Raw genomic sequence first — 27,019 nt, 5'->3', positions numbered from 1 at the left:
GTCGTGTTGTTCTTTCACACTCTAACCATTTAACTACATTTTTTTACTTTTGGACTAATTCACAGGAACTCCTTCAAAGTCCAAATGAAGTTGCCAAGGAAACCGATTCCACCAGAATTACCCCGTCCAGGTCAGGTCAAGCCTAGTTCATAAAAACACTTGAATCTAAGGGCTACTAAGGTCACACTTTCCACATTTGGGTGACTTCATTTTCACGTGGTGCAGATCATTTCAGGTGAAAAGAGAGCGTTCTACTTGTTGTTTCTTACTGTATTTACTTTAAAGGTGAGAGAGTAAGGCCCCCAGTGTATAAATGACCCTGATTACCATCCTCTTTGTTGTCTCTTTGGACCAAAACAAGAGCAACTGGACTGGAAAGTGAAGCATGTGCAATTCACAGATGCATGTTCGTCCACTTGTCGTCCTTCAGAAATGTGAGTATGACTAAATGTGTCGCACGGACCTCTGCGGACGTGTGGTTTCAGGAAGTAGGACCTTGTTCCAACTGCTATTCAGTTTGGTTTTCAATGTCTGGACAGCAAAAAAAAACCTTGATGATTCTACCATGTTTCAGGGATCAGCAATTTTTTTGTAAGCAATTGAAAAGGTAAATCATGTGATCAGCTCATATGTAAACGCCGTTATTAATATTCTTAAAGTAATGTATTGAGTGTAAATCTGCATTCTGGAAACCACATGAATGTATAGTTGCTCAAAGCTACATTGTGGTGCCTGTTTATTTAATGTGTAAGTACTGATTATAATTATAAATCTACATGCTAAATAAGTGTCCTTTGAGTGCTGCAAAATCCTGAACACCTGAACTAAAGTCTGATTCGTTTAAAAGAACAAAGAAAAAAGAAAACGAAACAAAAAAAAACACATTCAAAACCATTTTGTTGGTTTGTTTATTTCTTTATTTTATTTTTAAAAGGACACAAAATATATATATATTACGTAGGATATAGAAAGCAGAGAGGAATGTCATGGTAGGAGACAAAACAAACAAAAAAAAGAAAGCGACAAAAAGTTTATAAAGTACATTGACATTTGTGTGCTTAAAAAAATTCTTAAAAATATGAAGTCTCAATAAATACTTCAATACATTTAGGCATGCGGATATAGTTTTCATGATTTACATTTCCTTACAGTGTCATCTGTGAAATGACGTATGTTTTTTTTTTCCTTTTTCTTTTCAAATCTTTCGTTATTGCACTTGCGTTGTGATGGGTTCGTCCTCAGGCCAGTTCCGTGCATAATAAGGTCAAAAACAGAAAAGGTTAAAGGTCAAACTGGGGTGGAATGAAAGTCATTATTTGGATTGTTGTGAAAGGAAGAAGGAACTGAGAGCAGTGAGAGGTTTACAGTTACACGTGACGTGAAAATCATATCGGTGAATGTTCGCGATTGGATGACGACGTTTTTTAAGTTTTCACACTTGGCAGCTGTTTGTTTACGCACTTCAGAGAGTGTAGCGTGAAGAGGAAGTCACTTATTTTGCTCATGTTCGTGTTGAGTTATAGGTCACATGCACACGGCGGCGTTTTTTATTTAAAAAAAATCAGCTTCCGCGGCAAAACACAAAGGCCATGATGGCTGAAAAGCGTTGGCATGTTTTTACTGTTTTTACTGCGTTTTTATCGAGAGCGTTTTATCTTAGATTTTCCTTCTCAATTCAGTTCTTTGAGGTTTCTTTGCAGCGTAGGCAGTCGTTGCCAAAGCTGGAATAGCAACTTTTCTATCTTCTCTGTGGCTGCTCCGTTCGCTTTCCCTGAACTTCTCTGTGATTGTTCAGTTTCTTCTTGGTCAGAGAGAAACGTCGACTTCTTTTTCCAGAACTCAAGATCACAAAAGATCAAAAATACCAAAACCATACTGCCTGCTTCAGCTTTAATCATAAAGTGTGACCTTAAATACACTGTAGGGCCACAGTTTTACAGTATCGCTGATCAAAATAGATGATAAACTTGCTTGCTTTGGCAAAATAGCTGAAATTATTTGTGTTTTTTAAAAAGTCCTTTAACTCTGAGCAATATTAGAGTGTTTACATGTCCAAAAATGTTCAACTAGTCCTTTAAATGAAGTCTTGGTTCTCAGTGCGTGACTTGTTAAATCCGAGAAAGTGTGACTTAAAAGTTTTCAGTAAATTTGACACAGTTCATACATAACAGACTGGTATAAAATCATACACACACACACACACACACACACACAGCAAACTCAAAAACAACAACTCTGTAAAGTAAACAAGCGTGGGAAATAAAACAAGGCAAAAAGAAAGTAAATAAAATAATAACAGCAAAGAATATCAAACAATGTTGTGGAGACAATGACGTCGTGTTTGAGATAAATGAAGCTTGAACCCTGAGATCAGCTAATCTCTGCACACGCACTATAAAACTTTAAACACTGCTCCACGTCTGGAGTCGGTCATGTACGTGTGTTAAAAGGAAAAAACAGAGCAAAAACAGTGTGGATATAGTTTTTTTTTAACAGTAAAATATGGCTGATTTTCTCTTAATTCACTAATTATATGTTAAATGAAATCATGTAAAATGTCCTGTGCCCACAGTGACATCTATAGGTGTTTTGTTTTCCTCTCTGAATCGATATATAAATCCATACATTTTTTCCCCCGTTTAAAAAAAGTGTCAAAATATGTTTTAAAAAGTGACAGTACACAGTATAGTTTGTCAAAAATACTGATTTGGTTTTCAGAGCGTGGGAGTATGTATGTATGTACAAGACAAAGGTTAACGGTTAGGATTATTAACAATAATCTTCATTTAACTGTTTTAACAGTGCAGATTTATAATCAGGAAGTTTCTTGAATAGTGAAATCTCTTTAAAAAGTCACAGGGACACAAATTAAACTTGTTCGTGTTTTGTTTTTTTTAAATTAGCGTTTTTTAAAATATGCAGAATTAGCCTTTAGCAGCCATGTGTCAGTGGATTAGAAGAAAACTTCAAAATGTGACATTTCTAATGCAAGTTCTGCAGTTGGGATGACTGGAATTATGTTTAATATAATATAATGTATACTGGATTTAATGGTGTCCCTGTGCAGCACAATAAAATAGCATCATATAGTATAGTATAATGTTTGGGTGTTCAGATTTCTGAGTTTGGACAGCAGTTTTTGATAATAAAAAAACTATCGCAATGAGGCTTGTACTTGAGGACAAGCTAAATTCAAAGAGTTTAATATACATAATCTTTATGTTAGATCATATTTTACATGATCTGTATATGTTTATTAAAAATTGCACGTTTTGGTGTCAGGATGATGAATATGAAACAAAAACTAAAATGTGCAATGTTCCATTATGAAGCAGCTTCACTTCTAAACGTGTAAAAAATAAAATAAAAATTAAAGTAAATAGTTCCAATATTTTTCAAAAGGAAGATGAGAAGGTTTGAACCAGTCAAGGGTCAGTTTCCTTCTTTGGGTGAGTGGGAATCATCCTGTCCTGCATCATAAATGTTTCGACATCCTTGTGTACTGAGAGAGTCTGAACGCTATCTGTCCGTGAGAGTGAGAGACACAGAAAAAGGAAAATACTCACTTCTTATAAACAAACCCATCACAGCAAACTACAGTACAGTACGACTCAGTGGGAGGTCAAGAGGTCGTCTCCTCACTAACAATGTCACAGCAGCGACATGTAAAATTAAAAAGAAAAGATTAGTGGTCCATGTTTTTTTTTAAAAAACACACATGAACAAGCAGGAAACAAACTCAGTCGTTCTCTGATATAAAAAAAGGTGTTTTTTGTTCAGATTGCACCAAACTCTTCAGGCATTCAAACCCTGACATGTCTGCTTGACTTGAGCCGTCGCTCATTGTCTCTTCATTTTGGCTCCACGTTTGTTGTAATAATAATAATAATAATAACAACAATAATAATAATAATAATAATTAAAAAAAATGACTTCCAATGAACTAGTTTTCCCAGTCAGTGCATGGAAGGCCTTCGTCCTCGGACTCAGACTCCGGTGACGCCTCTTTGATCCGCCTCAGAGCCTCGTGGATGCTGCGGGTCAGAGCGTCGGCAGAGTGGGGGAACGTCCTGCTGTGACGTTTCTGCTGCTGCTGCTGCTCCGGACAGGTGCGCACCTTCTTCAGCCTGACGCCCTGCCTGATCTGAGCCAGGATGTTGTTGCTGTCGTCGTCCGGGTCGGGCGCCAGGACGCGCAGCTCGGCCTTCCTCAGGTGGAAGCTGCCCCGCTTAAGGGAAGCCAGCACTTCGTCCATGGGGGAGCTCGCTGTAGACACACATGCACGGGTTTTATGAGCAGGTTTGAGATCATAACATGACGTGATTATTGGCTGCAATTAACCAGTTCTACTCTTTCTGCTGTAGGACGACTGGTGAACTCATAAAAGTGACTGCAGAGAGCAGGGGGTGAGTAACGAGAGCTTGCTTTCACACTTTTTCACATTTTAGTGAAACCAACCAAGCTTTTTGAAAAACGTATTCCCCTCCTCACCTGAGGCGGCGCTGCATCAAGAATTACTGAAGACAATAAACAAGAAAACTCGCTAATGCAGGAAAGCTGCATCAAATCTTATCGTTTTATGTGAACATACGACACATATACGCTGCAACAATGGGCTCAGCCATTTCTCCCGGCTATCGTTCTACACGCACGCATGTTTTGGTTGTGTTTACCCACAATGCCCTGCGTTGTAGTCCGCTTGAAGCGAACCGAGACCTACGTTTTTTAGGCGGACCAGAGTCTAGGGTTTGATTAAGAAGGGCTGGTGTGAATGCAGCCTAAGTTTGTGCTAGAGAGCATTAACAGTCATTATATTGATCCAGATGAATTAACACTGGGGTCTGCAGGTGTGTAAAAGATGGTAATTATAGTTACACACATCTGCTCCTATTCAACCCCTACCTAAGAACTTTATTTTTTGATGTGATTGGTATGTGAAGAGGATTTCAACAAATATGATATAAAAAAACACACTGTTGATTCCATCGTCTTGTGTGTTGGGCTGATACTAAGCAGATAATCAGGGTTTGAGCATCAGTTGTTGTCATTACCCTGCCATTTTGTTGATTCATTCATTGATTTAATCATATAGGAAATGATTTAGTCATGAGATCTATTATCTAATCTGACCAAATGTTGGTTCTGATGCGGTTTTGCTGTTATTCTTCCCCGGTGCTTTGCTGTGAACATACAGTAGATGTGAAGTGATTTTTGTTCTATAAACCTCTACTGACTCAACAAGTTATAAAAAAAAAGTGTTTCTGTTGCAGCCAGTCACCACAAGGTGTCGCCAAATCAACCAGGATTCTTCTGGATCCGTTCAAACCAATCACTTGATTACATTTATAAAAAGCAAAGTAAATCCTCATGACTTTTACTGAGTCACGAGTCGCTGCCTCCTCACCTCTCCTCCACTGCGAGGCGTCCAGCGAGGCCGTCTTCTTCAGCTTCTTCCTGGCCGTCAGCAGCTGGCTGCTGTCAAAGAATCGAGGGGAAAACGGGGCCAGGGGCAGTGAGGTGGAGTCAGACTCGCACTTAAGCTGGCGCGCCGGGCTGCCTGTGGTGTCCTTCTCCCTGTCCTCGTGACCCTGGTACTGGTCCTCCAAGGAAGGAGGTGGTGGGGGAGGAGGAGGAGGAGGGGGAGGCGGAGGTGGAGGTGGAGGAGGCGGTGGGGGCAAAAGAGCCGATGGGGAACCTGAGGCAGGAGGCAGCGAGAGGAAGGGAGGCAGAGAGGAGAGACCGTCAAGGTCGACGGTTGGTAGGGACATGCTGTCGTAGCCGCAGATGTCAGGGGGAGGGGGGGGAGCGGCGGAGAGCTGCGGGAGGTCGGAGATGCGGTCGGTCTGAACGCCGGCCGCCTGGGTGTTGGGCTGCTCTCCCGCTCTCCTCCGACTGTGATTCTGACTCAGACGCAGGCGGCTGGATTTGAGAGTCACCTGACCCGGGTAACGCTGTGTGGGTGAGGAAACAGAGATGAAGTGATTGTTTGACAGGTTTCTCTTCAGAACTCAACATTACAAACCAGACTCCTATGATGCTACTGTCAATCACACTGGGATGTGCTTTATCATTTATTTTCCATGGAAATTGGAATTGGAATAATTTACAAACCTGACCATAAACTCCATTTTTCCATAGTCTTCCATTCAAATTGACTCATTTTGTAACCAGTGGAGCCCCCTGTTGGCTAATTACTACTTCCTACTGTTGATGATCTCACCTGTTTGAGGCTGCGGAGTCTGTCCAGCGTCCTCTGCCTGTCCTGGCTCACTCTGGCGTTTTGTTTGGCTTCATCGTCCTCTTCAGTCTCCTTAACATGAAACGACAGAGGAGATTTGGCCTTGTAGCACGGCGTTTGTTTTGGGTTCTTCAAACGACGACAGATTGACTATTCAAAACCGCAGCGTGCGTAACTTGTAAATGTAAACAAATGTCCACTCAAACCATTGTCAAATGAGGTCACATGATGCAGATGAGGCCTATCAGATCCACACAACTGTGTGTGTGTGTGTGTGTGTTTCTCAGTATCGTAGTGTTCAGATCTGTCGCTGCACTGCAGCATCCCACTGCTGCATGCAGGAAGTGATTTGTTTTATGTCAAGACAGACTTCTGCCTTCTCTGTAACTGAGAAGGTCTTTGAATTTAATATACTTTTAATGCTTTTACCCAGCGGGACAGATACAAGTGACTATTCTGGCTCCACGTGCACCTTGATTGAGGTTGCACAGCATTCACTTCTTTATTCTCCCAAATGCCCGAGTGGCGAAACATAACTTGCAGTAAATCTGGAGCTGTACAAGATGTGTGAGTCTCACCTGTTGCAGTTCCTGAGGCAAACTGCTGTCAGCAAAGCTACCGTGACGCTCCTGGAGCTTCTGATTGTGATTGACAATACAGATTTCCTATATATACAAAAAAAGAAATAACACATGACTGAATGAATGAATGACATCTCCAACCGACGACATCGATTGTGACTCGTCCGAGCTTGCCTTCTTGTTTTTGAGGTAGACTTTCTTGGCGGTGATGCGACCCCGGCGAGCCTCGAGCTGCCGCGTCTTCTGCCGCAGGACGCCGAGGTCCTCGTCTCTGAGGGGAGAAGGTGGCGCTGCGGGGTCTTCCACTCCCTTCATGGCATCGGGGCTCTCAAAGGCGTCGTAGTAAACAACTTCGTCCTGTCGCTCTGGTGCAACATGAGAACAGACTGATGAAGAGCACAGTTGTGTTTAGCTGCTGTTCAAAGTTAAACCTGCAGTGCATAACATTTTTTTGATGATGACGTTAGTATTCTGCTTTGGATTGGTCTTCTTGAACGAGTATTGTGGTGGTTTCTTGTTTTGTCAATCATCTACAAATTGATTATTTTAAAGCTGTAATGCGTAACCTTGAAATATGAATCAGTGTCAGTACATTTCGTCATAGTTTTTGTCATATTGACTTTAGTTTTATTCACTTAACAATAAAAAAGATCATTGACGAACATTTTTCGTCAATGAAATTAACCCAAGGCTCAAAATGTCTGTAAATATCTATTTTTCCAGAATAACTTTCAGTATGTAGCAGTTACTTACATTTTACTATGTTAAAATAGTGTACTAACAATTTTAATTGAATTTTTTTTTGTTAAATTTGAAATTTGAGTGACTATCTACAGGTGTTTTTCCAACTCTATCCTCCGTATCCACGGTAATAACCACGTTGGCTTTGACGTGCCACATTTTTCCAATGCACAAACTCGAACGTCGTGTAATTACGGTAATGCACTTGCGCAAACATTTTGTCTGCGATACGCTCGGTGTTAAAGGGTTAACAATGGTAGCAGAGGAGTGGGAGTGCTGTGATGTCACCGAGGAATACATCATGTAGAGGCATCAGTGAGATGCTTTGAGTCTGATTTTTAAAGACACTGATATGGAATTCTTTTGTCTGCTGTCAGCTGACAAACTCGTTGCCAACATTAACGGTCACTCCCGGCGCTCACCTGTCATCTGCCGGCGCAGACTCTGCAGCTGAGCAGTGAGCAGCAGCTCCTCGCAGCGCAGCACCTCGGCCTGGATGTCGTACAGCTGCAGCTGCAGCTCGTAGTACAGCGCCTCCAGCTGGTCCAGACGGAGCATGGCATCCTCCCCACCTTGGAGACTCTGCATCTAGATCCACAGCCACATGATTGATTACATCACACGTCCGTGAGCTAACAAATGGGCTCATTTTCCACTGCCTCACATGCACATGTGTATTTTGTTTTTACAGTATCCCTGTGGATTGAGCTGCAGTTTAGAAAATGTCATAAAGAAAACATCTGATCCTGGCCGTCATTCCACGTGAGTCATTTCCACTGTTGTACAGCAGGATGTTATGGACTCCATGACAGGATGTCTGGGTCATGAGGTCATATTTCTCTCTCCATATTCAAGTGTTTCTGTCTCTCTGAAAACTCACTCAGATAAACGTCACACACCTTAGTCTAAATGAGAGAGACATGTTACCTCCTCCTTCAGGCCGTGTTTCCTCTGTTCCAGGCAGATTTCTTTGGCCCTCATCAGCTGCAGAGTTTCTCTGGAAACGGCGTACTGCAGTTGCTCCATGCGCTCCACCGCCGCTGCCCATGCTGACTTGCCAAACTTCCTCTGGTCAGCACGCATGCGCTCGTGGATCGCTGAAACAAGTACAGTTTGAACGAGTGGCAGCAGTTGGTCAGTAATGCATCAACAGAAATGATTTGGTGATAAAATGTGAGCGGGACGTCTTTGCTCCATTTAAAATTTATCGCTTTTAGATTGATCCATTTAATCATGAAAATAATCAATGAAGAACATTAGCCATAAAGCAGTGTGAGCAGTTTCAAATAACCATAAAATAAAATATTAATGGTTAACTTTAAAAGCTGCTCTGCAAATTATACTGTAGGAATATGAATGTATTGTTATGCTATGAATGATTCATTGAGTGCCTTGTTTTATACTACAAATATGTCTAAATGTCCATCATATTAAGAGTCAATGTATGGACATTAGAGCGGAAACATCTACTCGATTGGTCGATTATTAATCGATTACTAAATTAATCCGTCAACTATTTTGATAATCGATTAATGGATTTGAATCTTTGCTCCAGATAACAAAGAAATCATTAAAAACATTTAAAAACCAAACGATTACTTGATTAATTGAGGAAATGATCGACAAATTAATCGATTATGAAAATAATCGCTAGTTGCAGCGCTAATGGACTTTGTTTGAGTGAAAAGTAAAATTTCAATTTCATTCTTAAAGAAGACAATCCAGTGACTTGTTTCTTGTTCGTGGATTCAAATTCTTTTTGGAGTAAACTAGGGGCAACTTACAGAAGTCAGAGGTCAGAGGTGAGGAACTGAGGCGGGGGAATGATGGCTTTAAATACTGTGCTGCTGTCTTTACCTTTCTGGGCCCGAGTCGTGGTTTCAAAGAACTTGACAGTCAGGTCCTGTATGGACAGTACGGCGGCGTGAGCCTTCTTCTGCCACTCCTCGTCCTCCTTCTTCAGGCTCTCCACGCGACGGGGACCCAGCCGCTCCGTCTCCAGAGAGATCTGCACAGACAGGTAACAGCAGTACAGTCAGTACAGAAACACACACAAGCTGAAGAAAAGAAAAATATTACATTCAAATCATTACAAAATGAGTTCACACGATGCTGATTGGGTCAATCAGCTCCACAAAGATCTCATCTGATCTCCCGTTGATATATATATGTGTGTATATATATATATACATATATATATGTATATATATATTTATTTATATGTATATATATATATATATATATATATATATGTGTGTAAAACCAACAAAAAACAACAATGCATTAAAGGGGCAAACACTAACTTTAGAGTCCCTAGCCTTGTCATGTTTGTTCATGTAAATCTGCAGCGGGATCGAGACATTTTTCTCAGAGTCACATTGAGCAAAGGCATGATATATAAAGTTATTCTCTTAAGTCTTTTTGTTTTGAATATGGAATAATGCAGTTCCTTTGTGCCGTATATACTGTATAGTTTTAACAAATAACTAAATTCAGGGTAATGTGAAATAGTAAAAACAAAATGAGTGCATTTCTGTAGTGTAATAAACAAAACAAAATTTCTTCTCCCTTCCAAAGATATTTGTTGTATTTAATTTAACCCTTTAACACCTAAGCCTCAAATGTCAATATCTGGCATTTATTTGCAATTTACTGCATGTTAAAATAGTATATTAACAATTCAAAAAGTTTTATTTAAAAAACAACAACACTGTAGTTATACATGAACACCAGATTTTGTATGTTAAGTTTGATATTTGAACAGTGTAAAACATATTTAAAGTAACGTGTGTTTGGGTTTTTGTCTCAATTTCCAAAAACAGGCCAAAAAAATTCAAACTATGTTGAGATGTTTTTCCAACTCTCTCCTCTCTGGTCACAAAGATGCTGATTCGTCGGCTTCCTGCAACAGCGTGAGTGAAATTACCGTAATAACCACATGTTGGCTTTGACTTGCAACCACTCAGCTTTCATTAAAGGGTTAATGTACATCTATCTACATTTATATTTCTGTGGAAAATATATTATAGGTTTACAATATTTTGTAAACTTGGCACAGAACAATGAAAAAAAACAGAAAAATTGAGGCTCCAATTTGAAAACAATATATTGCTCAGTGCTACTTCCTGTCGTGTTCAAATGTGGCCTGTATCCATCCCATCCCATCCATCCTGAGGGCCACTGGACCCACATCATTCACCGCAGTGTGCTGCAGTTCCAGCAACTTACAGGAGATGGTGCTCACAGTGGCTAATGATCACAGGCATGTCTGTTCATGTTTGTGTGTACAGTGACACTAACCCAGTGTCCTACTGGGCTGGTATAAAAGATGAGGAAAACTTTGATAACAAAACCAGTGAGACTGCACTCGTGCCAGTCCCTTGTTGGGGGTCACATGATGTTTCCTGGCAGCTCACCAGCTTGTGTCAGGCCTTGTGGGGAAAAAAAAGGGGTGAGAAAGGGGGGGAGGGGGTTGTGGGATAAGCAGTGCCACGTGGAGAGTCCTGTCCTGGGAATTTACAGAGAAATACAAGACGCAAAAAACATCAAGCACACAGAGAAAACTCCCTGGGTGGAGCCACACACCCCATTTTATATGAATAAGTGAATGCAAGACAGATGTGAGAAGGTGCTCAAAAACAAACAAGAGCACGGGGAATCACTACGAAACCTCAAAGGCCTTGATTTACTGTATGTTAGGCAGCAGACTCGCTGCTCTGTACTGTGTGTCTGCACGTGAGGCACAAGAACAAGAACAGGGAGGGTTATTTTTTTTTGGGGGGGAGGGGGTGAAAGTGGGAGCTAGTGGGGGAGGAGAGATTACGTCATAGAGCAGGAAAAAGGGGGGGAAAAAGACATTTAACCTTCCTCATAACATGATGTCACTGTCGAGGTATCTCTCTTCAGAGAGGACACAGTTCAGCATCACAGCACTGACAAGAGCTGGACCTTCTTCATGTGAACACATCAAACAGGAATCCCGACATTTGATGCCAGCAGAGAGCTTCCGTGACACGCTTGACACGAATGGAATGAAAGATGTCTGTTGTTTGACCAGGGTTGGGTCGTAACATAACATTTAATCTGGATTATGTCATCAGATGACAAATGACAAGATAAATAATAAGTCAACGGCGAACTCGGGGTAATGTCAATGCCGTTCAGATGTGGGGAACATAGTGAGAGACTGTTTTGGGTGAGACACTGCAGAGGACCCAGGTGAAGGGGGTGGAGCCTGGCTCGTGTACGCAGGAATTCGTCCGCTCTGGATTATCCAGACTTTCTCCCCCTGTGTTCTTACATGAACTCGGACATTTCACCGGAAATGATACGAGGGACTTGGCAGGATCGGGATGTCAGAACATAAGAGAAATAATAATTTGAAGCACTGTATCAACAGTGAACTATTGTGAACAGTGGTTCTGTGTTGTATTTAAGCCTCTGACTGATAGTTGGCAGAAGGCCTTTTGGCCATTGTCTCCCCCTCCTTCTACTCCTCTCACAACACAAAGAAAACTGTATTGTTTACGCATATAATGTAATATAATGTTGCCAATACACTGTTCTCATGATTGACGTTGTGATTATTCAAAGATAGAAAAACTTTGGGTAGTCACATGACCTGTCAGGCGACCTCTTGGTGCAGGTATACAGTAAGTATCTGCTTTGCTCTTAGTTTGAATCAGGGTTTGTGTATGAAACATTACCTGGGAGATTAAGAAAACTTTACTTCACATCACTTTCTTACAGCAGACTGAATAACAAAGGCAGGAGGACATGGAGAAACACTATAATCTACCGCTGCAGCCTCCTGAAGTCACCTGGTGACCTGACCTGATCGCAGCCCACTGACTAACACAGTGTAAGTGACATCCATCACCTCTCACACACATTATCACACAATGTGAGACACACGGAGGAGAAATTAGGTGACTAAAATGTGGATTGTGAGCCTCATACATCACAATGCCCTTGTATTTTAAGCTGCATATTTTCACTTGTCACAATGCACGGCAGTAACAGGAGATGCTAATGTTTTGTTAATGTCACCATGTCTGTGAGCAGCAGTAAACGCAGCTGTTTTCAAGTAAGTAAGTTATGCACTGCCAACTTGTTTGTTTACGACTCTGAACGACCGCCTCTGAACCACTTCCTGTAACACCTCTGGTTAACGGCTGCTGGTGACAAAACACAGACGTGACACACTGGCTTGAAATAGACGTGACGCAAGTTCCCGTGGTCAAGTGATTACAGCATGGACACGCCGACATGGCGGCCCTTATCTCATTTGGTTAAAATAGCCTTCTTTTTGTCAGTAACAGTGTTAGATAATACGGCGTTTATCAGGCAGCTGCAGCCACCAACCTCCACGGGTCTGCAGGGACTACGGTGGCCTAAAGCGATGGCGTTCTTCTCTTCATTTACTTTGGTTAAAGTACATATAGAACGCTTATTCTCAGGCTATATAACGTTAACATACTGTATATTCTTTAGGGATGCATGATACTGCAGATATATACATGTTTTTCCCTTCACCCAACTGCAGAGGTCTCTTCTGTAGTGAAATTAACATGATATTTTTCATACTTATGTCGCAGCAGACGTAGACATTAATGTTTCTTTATTGAGTAAAATAAATAAACAGGCATAGAACTCAAGGCGGTTATTACTCAAGGTTATCCAAACGACTAAGTGTTAGCTTCAGTGAAGCCAGGTAACGGAGCTCACTCAATTACCATGACAACTGTTGCCATGTAATTGGTCCAGTCCACGTGAAACAGTAACTGGAGCTCACTGTGTTACAAAACTATCTCAAACAGAGAAACCATATTATTAATTCATGGCTGGACTCTGACCTTCCAGGCAACAGGACACCCACCCTGCGCCGCGCTGACATGTAATAGCGCCGTCCCACAATGCACCATTCACCCGAAATATCCCACGCCCTTTGTTGTCCATTCATTCAGGTGCTCATTCATTCATCCGTCCATCTGCTGTGTCATTCACTCATTCGGTTAGACTGAGGCGTCCGTACCCAGGTCTGGTGGAAAGCTGTTGCTTTACTGACTTAATCATCATAATCATTAATGATCAATATTCAGTCGTTACCATTCTTCCTTTGTTATAATGGTCTTATTTTTATATTATTTCTATTACTTGTTTATGTTTCTTATCCTATATTTTATCTACAATTTATTTCTGTTCTTATTTATGAATGTATTTATTTATCTCTTGCTACATTTGGCTCCTGTCACTTTGGATTTCCCTAATTAGGGATCAATTAAAGTACATCCTATTGTATCTAGGATGTATCTCATCATAAAATAAAATAAAGTAACATGACAATGTCACATTGTGCCTAATGGAATTGTGAAGGCCTTTCTTTACAATACATTGACAATTTATAGATCAAGTCTAATTAAATGTTAATTGAAATCATGCTAAATTATGGAATAGTGATTAATATTTATCAATAACTCCAATATTATCTTACCTACTCCAGCTTAAATAGAAAAATGAATCAATACTGGAAATAAATAACCATTAGGGGTTCTGTAAAAGGACCTGGAAAACCCACATATATAAATCACTACATGATTTCCTCATATATGGACGTTTTGTCTGTACATTTCCTCCACTTTTGATGAACAGAAACAGACTGAAGCTCATCTGCACTTTATTTGGTTTGCAGCGTGAGGCACCGTGATGGTGACACGTGCGTTCACACTCGCAGACGATGAAGTCAGAATAAACTTCCCTTCTTCTACCAAATCATACTCATACTGGCACTGCTGTCTTTGTTTTCCCCCAGCTTAACAACATCACGCAGGGATGCAAAGTGCATGTAAATGACCGAGTAATGCGTGTCCTAAATCCTGAGGTGCTCGCTCTCCCTTCCCTTCCCTTCCCTTTCCTTCCCTTCCTTTAACGTGGAGTGAAATCTCTCTCGTGATCCCCTGACTCATCAGTTCAGAAACAACCAACTGCCTCTGCTGGCATCAATGATTCATTTGCATACAGCTTTGTTTTCAGCCGTTGGTTCGCCCTAAAGGGGAGCAGGTGGTAAAGCTCCAGACCTGAGCAACGTTTGGAGTTTACATTCTCAGGTAGAGAGCAGGAGGAGCGTGTCATGAGGAGCATGTAACAGTGCGGCTCACTGATGGAGTGGATTGTCTGTATGAATGTGTGTGCGAGTGGTCATCAAGATTAGAAAAGCACGACATCTGTCATGTTTTGGCGAGTTAGTTTGTGACATGAGGACGAACTCTATAGAGCTCCCTCTAAAATTTTGGAATAAATATTTTTTAAACAGCCATCCATCCAGGTATCGTCTACCGCTTTATCCTCACTGTCATAAAACTCCATGCTGATGCTCCCCCCTCCCTTCCCCTCTCCTGGCCATGTGCATTTGTTTTCAACCGAGCTGGCGAACATAAGCTATGCAGCCATGTCCATGCCTGTCGGCATCCATTTTACATGCTTTATTTATGTGTGGCCCCTTTCCCCGGTCAGAAAGTCGTTTCCTCTTCCTCCGACAACGGTTTTCCTCTGCTTCTTTTTTTGCCCGCTCTGCCATGATGTCTAAAATACCGCTATCACTGCCTTGATCTTATAGCCAGTACCTGGCTAGGGGTTGTGTGTGTAGTGCGATAAAGTTATTTGTGTTTCTCGCGAGACCCAAGACTGAGAGACCTTCTGATTCTACTCCTATCAGTAAAGGGAGTGGAGACAGCCCCCAACTTTCCCTGCAACAAGACATTTTACCATCACCATGACTCAGAAGCTGTTAAATTTGGGTGAAATATCCTGCATAGTTCTGCTTTAACAGGATAAATATAGACAAGGACAAAAAAAACATCCACTATCACCAGACTTTAGAGAAAGTTCTGCTTACATTTTGGTGATTGAGTGAAATTTCTAAACTTAGATTCAGCACCCGACCAAGAACCAAAATTCCATCATAATATACACTCATAAACACACCCAAACACTCAGTTGTGCTGTGACACAATGTTGGATCATCTCGCTGTGTAAGGAATGTGGCTCTGGGAGAGAAAAGTAAACAGAGGGTGAAATACTCTGGGTCTTGGAGAATTGACCCATTCTCCTCCTGTGTTTCGATTACATCAGAAGCATTTGAGTCAGAAACCGTAACACACAGTATGTTCCATCCTTCTTTGAGCCCGTGGAACAGTTGGACTGGGACCTAATGACCCGGGCTTGTCTTGTGTTCCTATGAACTCAGCTCTGTGAGACAGTAGAGATTAGCCGGCAGATTTACTTCCATTTTCAAGCCTCTAACGAAGCAAAACAACAAAAGATGGATGTGGAAAACAGAAGAGTGTGCTGAGGCTGCAGAATTACTGAGTGGTTTAGTGGCTGCTGTAATAATACTTATGCTGGTTGTTAAGCTGCTCTGGGTGGAGGAAAAAAAGCCTCTCTGGCTGATCCTCTTCCCTCCACAGCCCCCCGATACAAAGCTAGAGGGTCGCACTGATCAGCTACTACACCATCACCGCTGCATGCAGCCACAGCAACTAATGCTAATGTCATTACAGTGGGCTTAGAAGGGTACGTCCAATGGAGGACTTCATTGTGCAGGGGTTCAGGGCCCATTTCTGAGCACTAACCACCAAAAAACAGCACTGTAACCAGGAGAGAGAGCACTTGACTAGAGAAGCAGCCTGACACGAGTCAAAGTGTGTTCCAGGGACAGACCAGTTACATTGAGGTCTAAACCTACTTAAATCAAGCCCTCAAACAGATGGTAGTGTGTGTGTGTGTGTCTGTGTGCGTTTGTGTTACCTTAATCTGCTGTCTGCGCAGCATTGCCAGTTCCCTCATGTCCCTGAATGGCTGCAGCAGGTAGTGGTAGAGCTGAGTCGTCGCCTCCAGCAGCTCTCCATACGCCTCGTCCTCCTCAGGGTACACCTGCAGCAGCTCCACCATGCTGTCCATGGCCTTGTGCTTGTCCAACACCTGGAACGAAGAGGAGATGTTGTTTAAAAACACACACTCCGTCTTATTCTCAGGCTATGAAAGTCAAACCATTTGAATTCCAAAGCGATTACACACTTGCACTAACACATTTATGGTTACTGTAATCAATGTTACACAGTGGACCTTTTAGACCAGGATTTGAATGTGTGCTAATTCATAATTACCAAGTCCCAAACAAAAGCTCTTTCAACGGCTCATGGGGGAAAAAAAATCAAGGCCATTTTTAATAGGAACAAGAGCAAAGAGTGTGAGAGAGCACACACACACACACACACACACTTGCATGTGTGGTCAGAAATTAACCTATAAAATACATGAGTTTGAGTGAAGTACAGTGAGAATACACTGGTCCCAACTGCTGCTGATTCATACCATATGTCCAGCTAACCACAGAGTGTTCATTGTTCCTGAGATAAATGCTATCAAAACAGCTATTGTACACACAAACACAATTCATCTCCCTGCTCTCAGAAAACCACTAGATTCCATTTACGCAGGACAATACACCTCCTTCTCCCCTGCTTCATATAATATTGAAATTTGCCACCATGCGACCTTCGTGCAAAGTGCTGGATAAAGTGCTCTTCTCTCTCGTTATGAATGGACACTCTTATATTAACTCCAGACTGCTTTTTTCCCCCAAAGCCGTCCATGTTGGGGGGACTGGCCTAGACACAGCACGATTCAGCTTGAACACTGCTCCTACTGTTTACCTAGGGTCCAGGGTCTCCGTGGTAACCACTGGCCAACCGTGCACCAGCTCCCTTGCCCCTGCAGTCACAGGCAGCGAGGGAAAATCCCTGGGCTAAATGAGCTGACTCCTGCTCTGGCACCAGCTAGAAAACTCTTTTATGTGCCATATTAAGTGAAAGAACATTTTGTTAAGATTAAGAGGCATTTAATTTTACCACCTCTTTAGCTTTTGTTTGTAATGCAACCTCCCCCCTTTTCTGCAGTAATGGTATTTACATAGTCAAATGTATTGTTGGTGCTAAGCAGAAGGCCAGTGAGTGTTGAGTGTGTGAGAGCTGCTGAGCTGGCAGGGTTACATGTCTTAATTAGAGCCAAAACTATTAGTCAACTGATTTAAAGCAAAATGCCAAACAGTCCTTGGTCCGGGGGTCTGACTGTGGAGGACTGCCACTTTTCTTTGTCCTGATTTATACACTGATTATTGACCACTTCTGAACAGTGTGAGTCATTGCAGTGAGTCGCGGGACAATTAAGGCAAAAACAACATCGCCAGCAGAGTAATCATGTGTTGAGTGTCTGCAGGTTCTGTGAGGTGGAGGGTCAAATTTAAATGAGTTTCAAAATGTTAATTACTTTATTGTAATCAAACCGTATGGTATCGAAAAGTAAGTGTTTTCAAGTAAACTGTGGTCAGAAGAATGAGTTGATTAAAGCTGCTGTTGGCGATGTCCTTTGGCTCACTTCCTGCCCATTGCTGCTGTCAGGTCAGGGTTGTACTTTCTGCGTTCTGTGTCTGTGGAGAGCCACACATGGTTCCACTCATACTGAAATGAGGGTCTGTGTCAGTCTAGAGTTCCACGTGCTGGTACTCAATCTCACCGTCAATTCACCACATCCAGCAAAATATGTAACATTAATTAATTTAAATTTTTCTGCTTTTCAGTCCAGAAGAAATTGTGTTTGTTTTTCTCCTGATCAGTCTAGAATATATTAGAGGTGTTCTACAGAGTAAACATAAAAACATCTGAATTACATGCATGAGTGTAACATTCACTGTGCTTAATTGAAACACGAAAACAACACATTGTGTGCTACACTTATTTGTTAAAGTCGACAAGGCTGCACAGAGCGACGGGTCCATAATTACAGGATGTTGAGAGTGATTTGAGCTGGAGTGCAGTCGCTGCAGCCCTATCATCACAGCTAACTCCAGTTCGCCTGTGCTAAATCTGCTCTGTTTTTCTGCAGCACTTCTCTTTCTGCCTTTTAATTGAAACATCTCACAGGAAGAACACGCCTCAACTGCGCTACGAGCAGACACTTTTTGAAAGCGCGTGCTATTTCAGAGCCGTGGAAAGAAAAGGAAGTCTATCGGGAGGGGAATACACTGTTATCTTTCCCACAAATAGCACAGACGTGACTCAAGTGAAATCAGGCCGACGGCCACAAATCCTTTACTAATGTGGTTTCATAGAGGACAATGTCAACACGTTGTGATCAGTATGGACCGTCTGAAGCCCTGCACATTTTCCTGCAGCAAACATCACTGAACTCAGTTCAGCCTGGCTCATGGTTTCTTGGGTCAACAGGCACTCGCCACTGCTGCCCGTGAGCATCCCAAAAGTTTTTGCCGTTTTTTAGACTGGGTTTTTGCTCTAATCCAGTTGTGGAAAAAGTTGTGATCTTCCCTTTTGTTAAAGTCACTAAAGCCCCTTTTCCACCACCTATGGTCCCAGCTCGCCTCCACATGGTACGGCACAGTTTAGGTTGGTTTTCCACTACAAAGTAGTACCTACTCAATGTGGGCGGCGTCATCACTGCACGGCTGCATGAAACTGCCGTGACTTTGATTTACACAGTTCGGCATTGTTCGGCTTGATTCTTGTGTCGGACGTCTCTTCCTGTGACGGCGCTCTGACCAATCAGTGGCCGGCAGTCTGGCGACGTCACGCATAGTATCACCTAAGGTCGTTTGGAACCTCACCAGAGCAGGTACAAAAGAAAGTACCTGGTACCAGGTACTATCGCTAGTAGAAACGCAATGTGCCGAGGCAAGCGGAAACATTAGCCATTAGCGCCTTACACCTGCCCATTTCTCCTGCATCCAACCTGCTGGCTTTGAGTAGTAATTGTTTACCTAACACCTATTTTCAGCCATAGCCAAAAAGGATATGAAAGTCAATATTGACAGTTATCGCAAAAAAAAATCTCATCATTTGAGAGAGTTTTTTGTTCCTGAGTAAATGTGTGTGCATAGACTGTATCCTGGACCTTTATACATTACATTACATTGCTATTGAAGAGCTTAAAAAAAGATCATTCACGTCAAAGTTACAAAGAAAAACAAGTGCAGTCTAAAACAACAGTGCTGTGACACATCCTAAACTTTTGTATTGATTCAATTGTAAGGTTCCGTTAGAGGCTGTGGTTTGTAGTGCTGCTGAATAATGCTAAACCGCATTATACTGAGGTGTTTCTAATAATAGGTTGATATTAATGAGGTGAGCAAAACTCTGCAACACTTCACACTGCAGCCTCGAAAGAAGTCTGAAGTTAGTGCTGTTTTCTGTTTCAACGTGTCATTATATGGTCTTGTTTTTCTTTAAAGAACACATGTAAAACTCCCCTCATTATTAAGAGAAAATTCATCTAAGTATTCATTTATAATGAAAATAAGTAGTTGGAACTGTAACTTGGATTCCTTGTTGGCACAGGGTCACATTACATTCAACAGCACTCGTGTTTGATGTCAAACATCAAGGCTGTTTCAATCACACTGTTTATATTTATACTCCCTCCATTACGGTGTAGTCAATGTTTAATTAGTTTTTTACTATCTACATATACATATACACACACATCATAACCAGAGCACAGAGCAAAGCAAAGTCATTATCTCGAAGCTTGCAACGTGTTGGGTTTACTGTTGGTGAGCTGTGTGTGTGTGTGTGTGTGTGTGTTTAACCACAGGCCGCAGATAAGAAAAAAAATGTGATTTGTGGTCAATGATTGACACGTGGACGTCCTGCATTTGATGTTTTCCACAGTTTTTCCTCGTGCCTATTCGTGTGATGTGTGATGATGACTGGGCTCAGTCAGGCGCCTGAGGCTGCATCTTGAGTTGAGTAAAGTCGTTGGTAAGGGCACAACAGTGATCCTCCACCTGCTGTATACACACACACACACACATACAGCTGCCAGGCCAGTAAAACTAAAGAAACACTTTTCATAGTTTCCAACAGTCAACTCAAACATTCAGTTTACTCTCATGTGTGACGAGGTAGAACATCAAAATACTCAAAAGTATTCCTAGTGTAGGTGATTTTTGAGGTACTTGTGAAAAGTGATTACCTACAAAGTTAATGGAAAGATTCAAGTAAATGCAAATGTTGAGCTGGCAGTGTCTCGTTGTCACTTCCTTCAGTTTTGCTGGGGTTCAATTATTTGAAATTGAGCAGGGTTAAAACGCAATATACCGTATAATTTACCGTAAAATCGTGTGCATTTTAGTGATCTATTATTATATTATGAGATATTTTCATTTGTTAATGGAAGTAAGGCACCCATGGGCAGATTCGTATCCATATCATTTATATATATACTGTATATACATTGTTTTCCCTTTGTGGTTGTGGTGCTCCTCCAGTAGATGGCAGCCTACATGGCCTATGCCAAGAGCTGGCTCTGATCGTGTGTATTTACATATCGTGTAAGTGGTTCGCAATCAGTAAAAACTTGGTATACTACCCTGCTCCAAAATGGAGAGAACGATGTTTAAATATTGATGTCGCAAGGACCAAGATTCTTCACTGTTTCCGTCTTAAAAAATACCGTTTTATTTTAATGGCATTGACAAAAACACAGATCGTAACTCACAGAACATTGAATTATTTGGTCTAAAAAGCCCAGATTTCCCCTTTGGGTGGAACTACTACAGCTCAACAATGTATTTCAGAGTGACCTGTCAAATTACTGTAATTTAGAGGTCGGTGAGGTGAAACATTTGCGTGTCCTCCTTTTCCTATCTTTACATTCCAGTAAATTCAGACTATGACCTCTTAACGACTGTCAGTCCTCCAGCATCACTTTGTTATATTAACTACAGTCAAAGTTTATCAAGAGTGAACTTGGGGATTGCGCAAATGGAAGCATGTGCAGACTCAAAAGAACGTGTCCTATTGTTGAAGAACCAGTGTTACTGTGTTCGTAAATGCAAGAATTAAAGAATTAAAAACCCATTTCATTTCATGAATAATGAGACGAGTTAAGAAGACAATTGTGTCTCTGTTGCTTTTTTACAGTTGCATATTTTCTTTACCAATCCATTCAGTGTTTGCTTGCTCAAATAAAACAAGCGGACTGTTGAGTCTCTTTGCCAGGTCATTGAGTTCAAACCTTTTTAATTAACAGTTTTCAAATCAAACAATGCATTTCAGTAAATTGATTGATAAAAGCAGATATATAGTATGTCGGGTCATGTTAAAAGCTAATCCTTGCATTAATTAAGCACACTTATTATCTTTGTAAAGGTTAAATGCTATTATATTGAGCTGTCATATGGGATTGACTGTGTTTAACTGCTGTAGCTATGAAAGTGACCCTCGCTCTCCTCGTCCTGACCCTGCTCTTTATTCTTTGTGAGTCAATCTGTTGAACAAAAACAAGGGAGCAGGTGACAGACTTTGCCTGAGGCCTTGTCTCCTCTCCAGGGATCGTCATCACTCTGTGTTTATTTAGTAGTACTTGAACTAGATCTATTCTCCTCCAGCCGGATTTGTCGGTTGTGACTGCTACAGCACTTTGGTAACATTAGACAAACGATGCTACGCCCATAAAGTAACACATCCAGTGGATTCCACATGCTTGTTTGGAGCTAACTGCATGTCTTTGGTTGGTGTGGCTGGCTACCAACGCTGAAACAATCCCGACAGCTGTGCTGACACGTCATCTCTCTAACTCCACCCCTGATTGTTCTGCTGTGTTTCTGAGCGACTCCCTTCACACTGCTCGGCCAACTGGAGTGCGATGTCTGGCCAGGAGCGGTCATATTACAGGCCTGTGAACTCGCAGCAACAGATGGTTCATCACAGTGGGGGTGAGGAGGAGGAGGAGGAGGAGGAAGAGGAGGAGAGGGAGGCACAATTATGCTGTGAGAACTCCATGCAGTATGAGACCAGTCTCGTGGCTCTTCCTGCAGCTTCCCCTAAGTTCGACTTCAAACTTTTCAGTACCATCTAAAGCAGACTTTCCCCCCTTTTATATTGAAACACTTTGTACTTCATGTAACTTTCTAACCATCTTTCAACCATTCAACATATTAAAGGTTGGAAGAAAAAAAATCACCAACCCATAACCAATCACTGGAAACAACTGATCTAAAGTGTAATCTAATCCCTGTATTAAGGTCATAATAAGCACAGTATGGAAGACATAGAGCAGAGGTGTCCAAACTCACAGCCCGAGTGGTCCTCCCATCTATTACATGCGCGCCCCCCCCCACACTTAATATCATGTTATAAAGAAAACATGGTCAGCGACACCTAAACACAGCATGTGTGTGGCTGAGGAACAGCTGTCCGCTAGATGATAGATAGAATAGAGACAGAATATAACAGTAAATATGCTCGCTAACAATATAGAGTGATAACAAGACATATGGTTGTAGTTATCACATTATTAAATGGGCAGTAAATTCTATGCATATAAGCTTGTTTAGTAAAAAAGGTTTTAAAATCAAATGTCAATAATTATCGCAATTAAAAAATCAAGATAGTTAAAATTGTGTTCGGTCTCGAGTTAGTGTTGAAGAAACCATTTGTTTGGCTTTGACTTTTCTTAATAGATCCATCCATTTTCTAGGGTCATGGGGGGGTGCTGTGCCAATGTCAGCTGACCTAGGGCGATAGGCGGGCTACATACAGAGACAAGCAACCATCCACTACCATGGTCAATTTAGAGTGACCTAATCCCCGTCACTGCATGTGGGAGGCCAACCATGTGGCCACTACAAACACATAGTAAACACAAATAAGATGAGGCAGAACATTCATAGCAACTATGCAAAATCTCAAAGTGTGTTTGCACAGTGCATCAGCATTAACAAGCTGTTGAACAGGTTTCCCAAATAAAGACACTGTTGACAGTTTGTGTGTGCAGGGAAGCAAGATATTATTGGATTGATATCGGCTGATATTGGCTTTAGAATAGAATATACTTTATTAATTTACTTTATTTACTTTACTTTACTTTATTTAAACTGCATTAATGGATGAAGATAAACACACCGTGATTAAACGATATGACTACAACAGTAGGCTGCGATCTCCTTGACTTTTGTTATTAATTTACATTTTTTAGCTTTATTTATTCTGCACAATGAAGAAAACTATTTTCTACTACAGTAGAATTGGTATAGGTTATTGACCCTGATATTTGGCATACTGTATATTGACAAAGGTCCAATATTGTGCATCCATAATAGATAGGTAGATAGATAGGTAGATAGATAGATAGATAGATAGATAGATAGATTCACCTCTTGCATCCGCCTCTTGGCTCGGTCCAGCGCGTCCTCGTAGCCTTTCTGCCTCAGCTCACTCAGGCTCTCGTAGTACTCCTCCTCCGCGTCGTCGCTCTCGGAGAAGAGCACCTGTGAGAGGATCTTCCAGCCGCAGGTGTCCAGGGCATGACCCAGGTACACCTGCAGCTGATAGCACAGGGCCTCTGTCTCGCGTTGCGACATCCCGGCGCATGCACCGCCGCCGAAGAGCACCGTCCACACTCCGGACTGCTCCTCCGGGAAAGACGGTAAACACGGCTCCAGGTCCGAGTTGACGGAGCACAGCTGGAGGTGGGCTGCCCTCAGCTCCTGGAAGGAGAACAGTCCGGCCCAGCTGTAGTCCTCTCGACCGCTGCCCTCGCTGTCCCCTGTGTCTACATCATCCGGAGACAGCGGGACATCCACGGGGTACAGTATTTCGATATCTATGACCTTGGGTGTCACAATGTCCCAGGACCCTAACGTGTGGCTGACGCACTCTAATGTCTGTGAGCCCCCGACTTTCGAAGCCTTCTTTTCCGCGGCACTGGTCTTCGTTGCCCCTTTAGGGACAGAATGAGGTCTAACTTTAGCCGCTTGGCAGACTCCATCTCTCCTCTTCGTAACTGGACTTTTAGTGTGATTTTCTGCCACAGCAGCGGCGGCAAGGGGGCGACTACAGTCGAGGAGCGGGTCCAGAAAAGTGGCCCGTCTTTGCACGGTTCTGTTGTGGCAGGTTATGGCGAACTTTCCCTCGATGTCATTCCAGGCCACGATGAAAGCGAATTTGTGCCTCTCTTTTTCGTCGAAGACCCTGGGTCGAACAGACACCCACCCGGACTCCAAGTTGTCCTCCATGGTGAATGACATCTCACTCAGCCAGTGACGGAGACAAGCAGATTAACGTAAGCTATATAAAAAAAATGTCGTGGCTAAAAGGCTTCAGCTAGTGAGCTATGGCGATGAGCGTTGACCAGAAAAGTAAAATCCATGAGGGCAGATGCGAACGAACCAGTGTATATTCAGCGGTGAAACAAAGGGTTCCCAGCTTTGTTTACCCACTGTCAGCTGTGCGCGAGCGGCCGAGTGCGCAGCTCACGTCGTTTCCCCCTCCGGAGGCTCGGTTCTGGCAACCAGGCGCGGAGAAGTTCACCGGACACCGCGGTGTAAACGCAGCGGACGAGTCGGCTTCATTTCGGGACACGTAACATTGGTTGTCATGACACCTGCTCGCTCACCTGCCCGACACCCGTCGGGACTCGGTAACGAGAATAACGCAGTCTGGGACTCTTCTTTGTCCGTGTGCAGACAATGCGACCGCGCGGTGTCACGTGTGAGCCTCTGTTTACAAGCAGTGAATGTGCGTGTGTGCGTGTGCGAGCGTCAAATCCGGGGAGGGATTTCACTGCTGCGCCCTCCCCTTTCGTCCCCGAGAAGATGCCTTCACTTTAATCATAAAAAGTCAGTAAAAAATAAACTTCTTCTTCACAAACGTCACTTTTAATCGACCAAAATGTACCGACTTGTACCGAAAGAGTGGATCGAAGAAATGATTAGCCCACTTAACAAAACACACGTGAATTCAATAACACAATAATATTTTACTACTGAAGAAGGTTTGAGTCAAAACAATACAGCTAAACGTGCCTTCTTTTTTTCTGTCAATGTCACATTGAACATTTAATACAGCAATGAACACGAAGACGTGATTGTGAAAGATGTCATTACTCGGGGTCGCACTGGGTTACACCATTGACACTTGTGCACTCTTTTGCCCCAGACGTCCTGAAGGCACCATAACATTCCAGTTACCCAAAGCAGACGACAAGGAAATAATACGGTTCAACATGAACGAATTCTCTATGTCAGTGATCAATTCTGATAATTAAATAATTCGACGCTCTTTGTTTGTTATGAATAATCCCCCCCACCCTCTGGGTCTTCGCAAACGTGCACGCGGAGCATAAACATCTGCACGTGGGCAAATCTATGACGCTGTACGGCAACCCGGCTAAGTCAAAATACTGACAGCTACTGATATAAACCCATATGCATTCTTTTTTAAATGCTGATTTAAATATATAGAAAAGCTGCAAATTGTTTGTGAATCATGTGATTTAAATTTAAAAAGAAAAAGAGAAAACAGACATTTAGTTTAAATATGAATGTGTTTCCTCCTGCCTTCTTGGTCTCATGAAAACATCTTAAAAGTCGGTACTCGGTAGGAAAGATTTTAATAATGCTCTTGGGGCACAATGGCATACATTATGTCATTTCACACAGTTTGCCAGGCTCTTAAACACCACATCCTGACATTTCCATCATGTCATCACCAGAGAGAGAGATCAGCTGAAGAAACACAGACATCCAAACGTCCTTTTGGATGTCCAGTATAAATATTAACTTTAATATTTCTACTCTGGAGCAGGAACAGTCATGGCCCTTCTGCTTTTCAGGCTCTGTTCACTAAGACTTGAGATTCAACAGGCTCTTTCCATCCAGTCAAATACACCTGGTGATTTAAATTGACATTCAACCACAAGGCCTTAAAGGCCCAGTGTGTAAAAAATGAGCGATGTCTGTTGCTACGACTGCAGACTTTCCAAGCATGTGAGGGAACGACATGGCCTTGACTCACCAGAAAGGACGTAAACACTCATTTTTACAGCTCCCTCCACTCTCTCTGCCATTTCCTCCCCCTTTCTTCATTTGTTCATGCATCAGGTTAGTGTGAACTGAGCCACTCTTCTTTAATTGAGTGAAAAGTCTCAAGATATGTGTGCTCTGATGAAACTCGGTGCAGCAGGATGGCAGCGTGCATAAAGCACAGCCCTTGCCTAATGTACTTATTTTAAAGTGATGAAAACCAAACTTTTTCACTTACAAAACAACTAAACAACAACAAAAGCAACTAAACACATACAAACATGAGTATCCATAAAGATTTTTCAGTCACACAGGTTAATGTATCTTTAGTACTTAAGATGTAGACAAGTGGACCCTTCTCCAGTTCAGACTGAATGGTGGGGGGGGAAATACAAAGTATTTAGCCTGTGTGTGCTGGATATTTTGGCCACTAGATGGCAGTAACAGTACATCAAGTTTCAAGTTGGACATGTTTTCATGTGCTCATTATCTTCAACCTATAAACACCACTGGTAAAGGGATTCATTTCTCACACATGTATTACATTAGTATTCAGATTATTATTGTTCTGTGAATTAGTGA

General features: G+C 42.1%; 1 protein-coding gene across 2 annotated transcripts; it reads right to left on the bottom strand.

The window, feature by feature from the left end:
* Positions 1-1,873: 1,873 nt before the first annotated feature.
* On the bottom strand, positions 1,874-25,164 carry jmy (junction mediating and regulatory protein, p53 cofactor). 2 transcript variants are annotated; one of them, XM_044012253.1, is made up of 10 exons: positions 23,789-25,164; positions 16,366-16,539; positions 9,418-9,568; positions 8,488-8,657; positions 7,983-8,148; positions 6,994-7,205; positions 6,817-6,903; positions 6,221-6,310; positions 5,405-5,951; positions 1,874-4,266 (listed from the first exon to the last, which is right to left on the bottom strand). In XM_044012253.1, exons 1-10 carry the CDS (start codon positions 24,659-24,661, stop codon positions 3,944-3,946), a joined length of 2,793 nt encoding a protein of 930 aa, XP_043868188.1. In that variant the 5' UTR covers positions 24,662-25,164; the 3' UTR covers positions 1,874-3,943. The 2 variants fall into 2 exon arrangements, with proteins under 2 accessions (XP_043868188.1, XP_043868189.1); XM_044012254.1 differs by having other exon boundaries at positions 6,994-7,184; positions 23,789-25,163.
* Between the last annotated feature and the right edge of the window lie 1,855 nt (positions 25,165-27,019).

The sequence above is a fragment of the Solea senegalensis genome, linkage group LG21 (genome assembly GCF_019176455.1).
Source record: "Solea senegalensis isolate Sse05_10M linkage group LG21, IFAPA_SoseM_1, whole genome shotgun sequence".
NCBI classification, from domain to species: Eukaryota; Metazoa; Chordata; class Actinopteri; order Pleuronectiformes; family Soleidae; genus Solea; species Solea senegalensis.
This window is presented reverse-complemented; position numbering and strand designations above follow the sequence as displayed.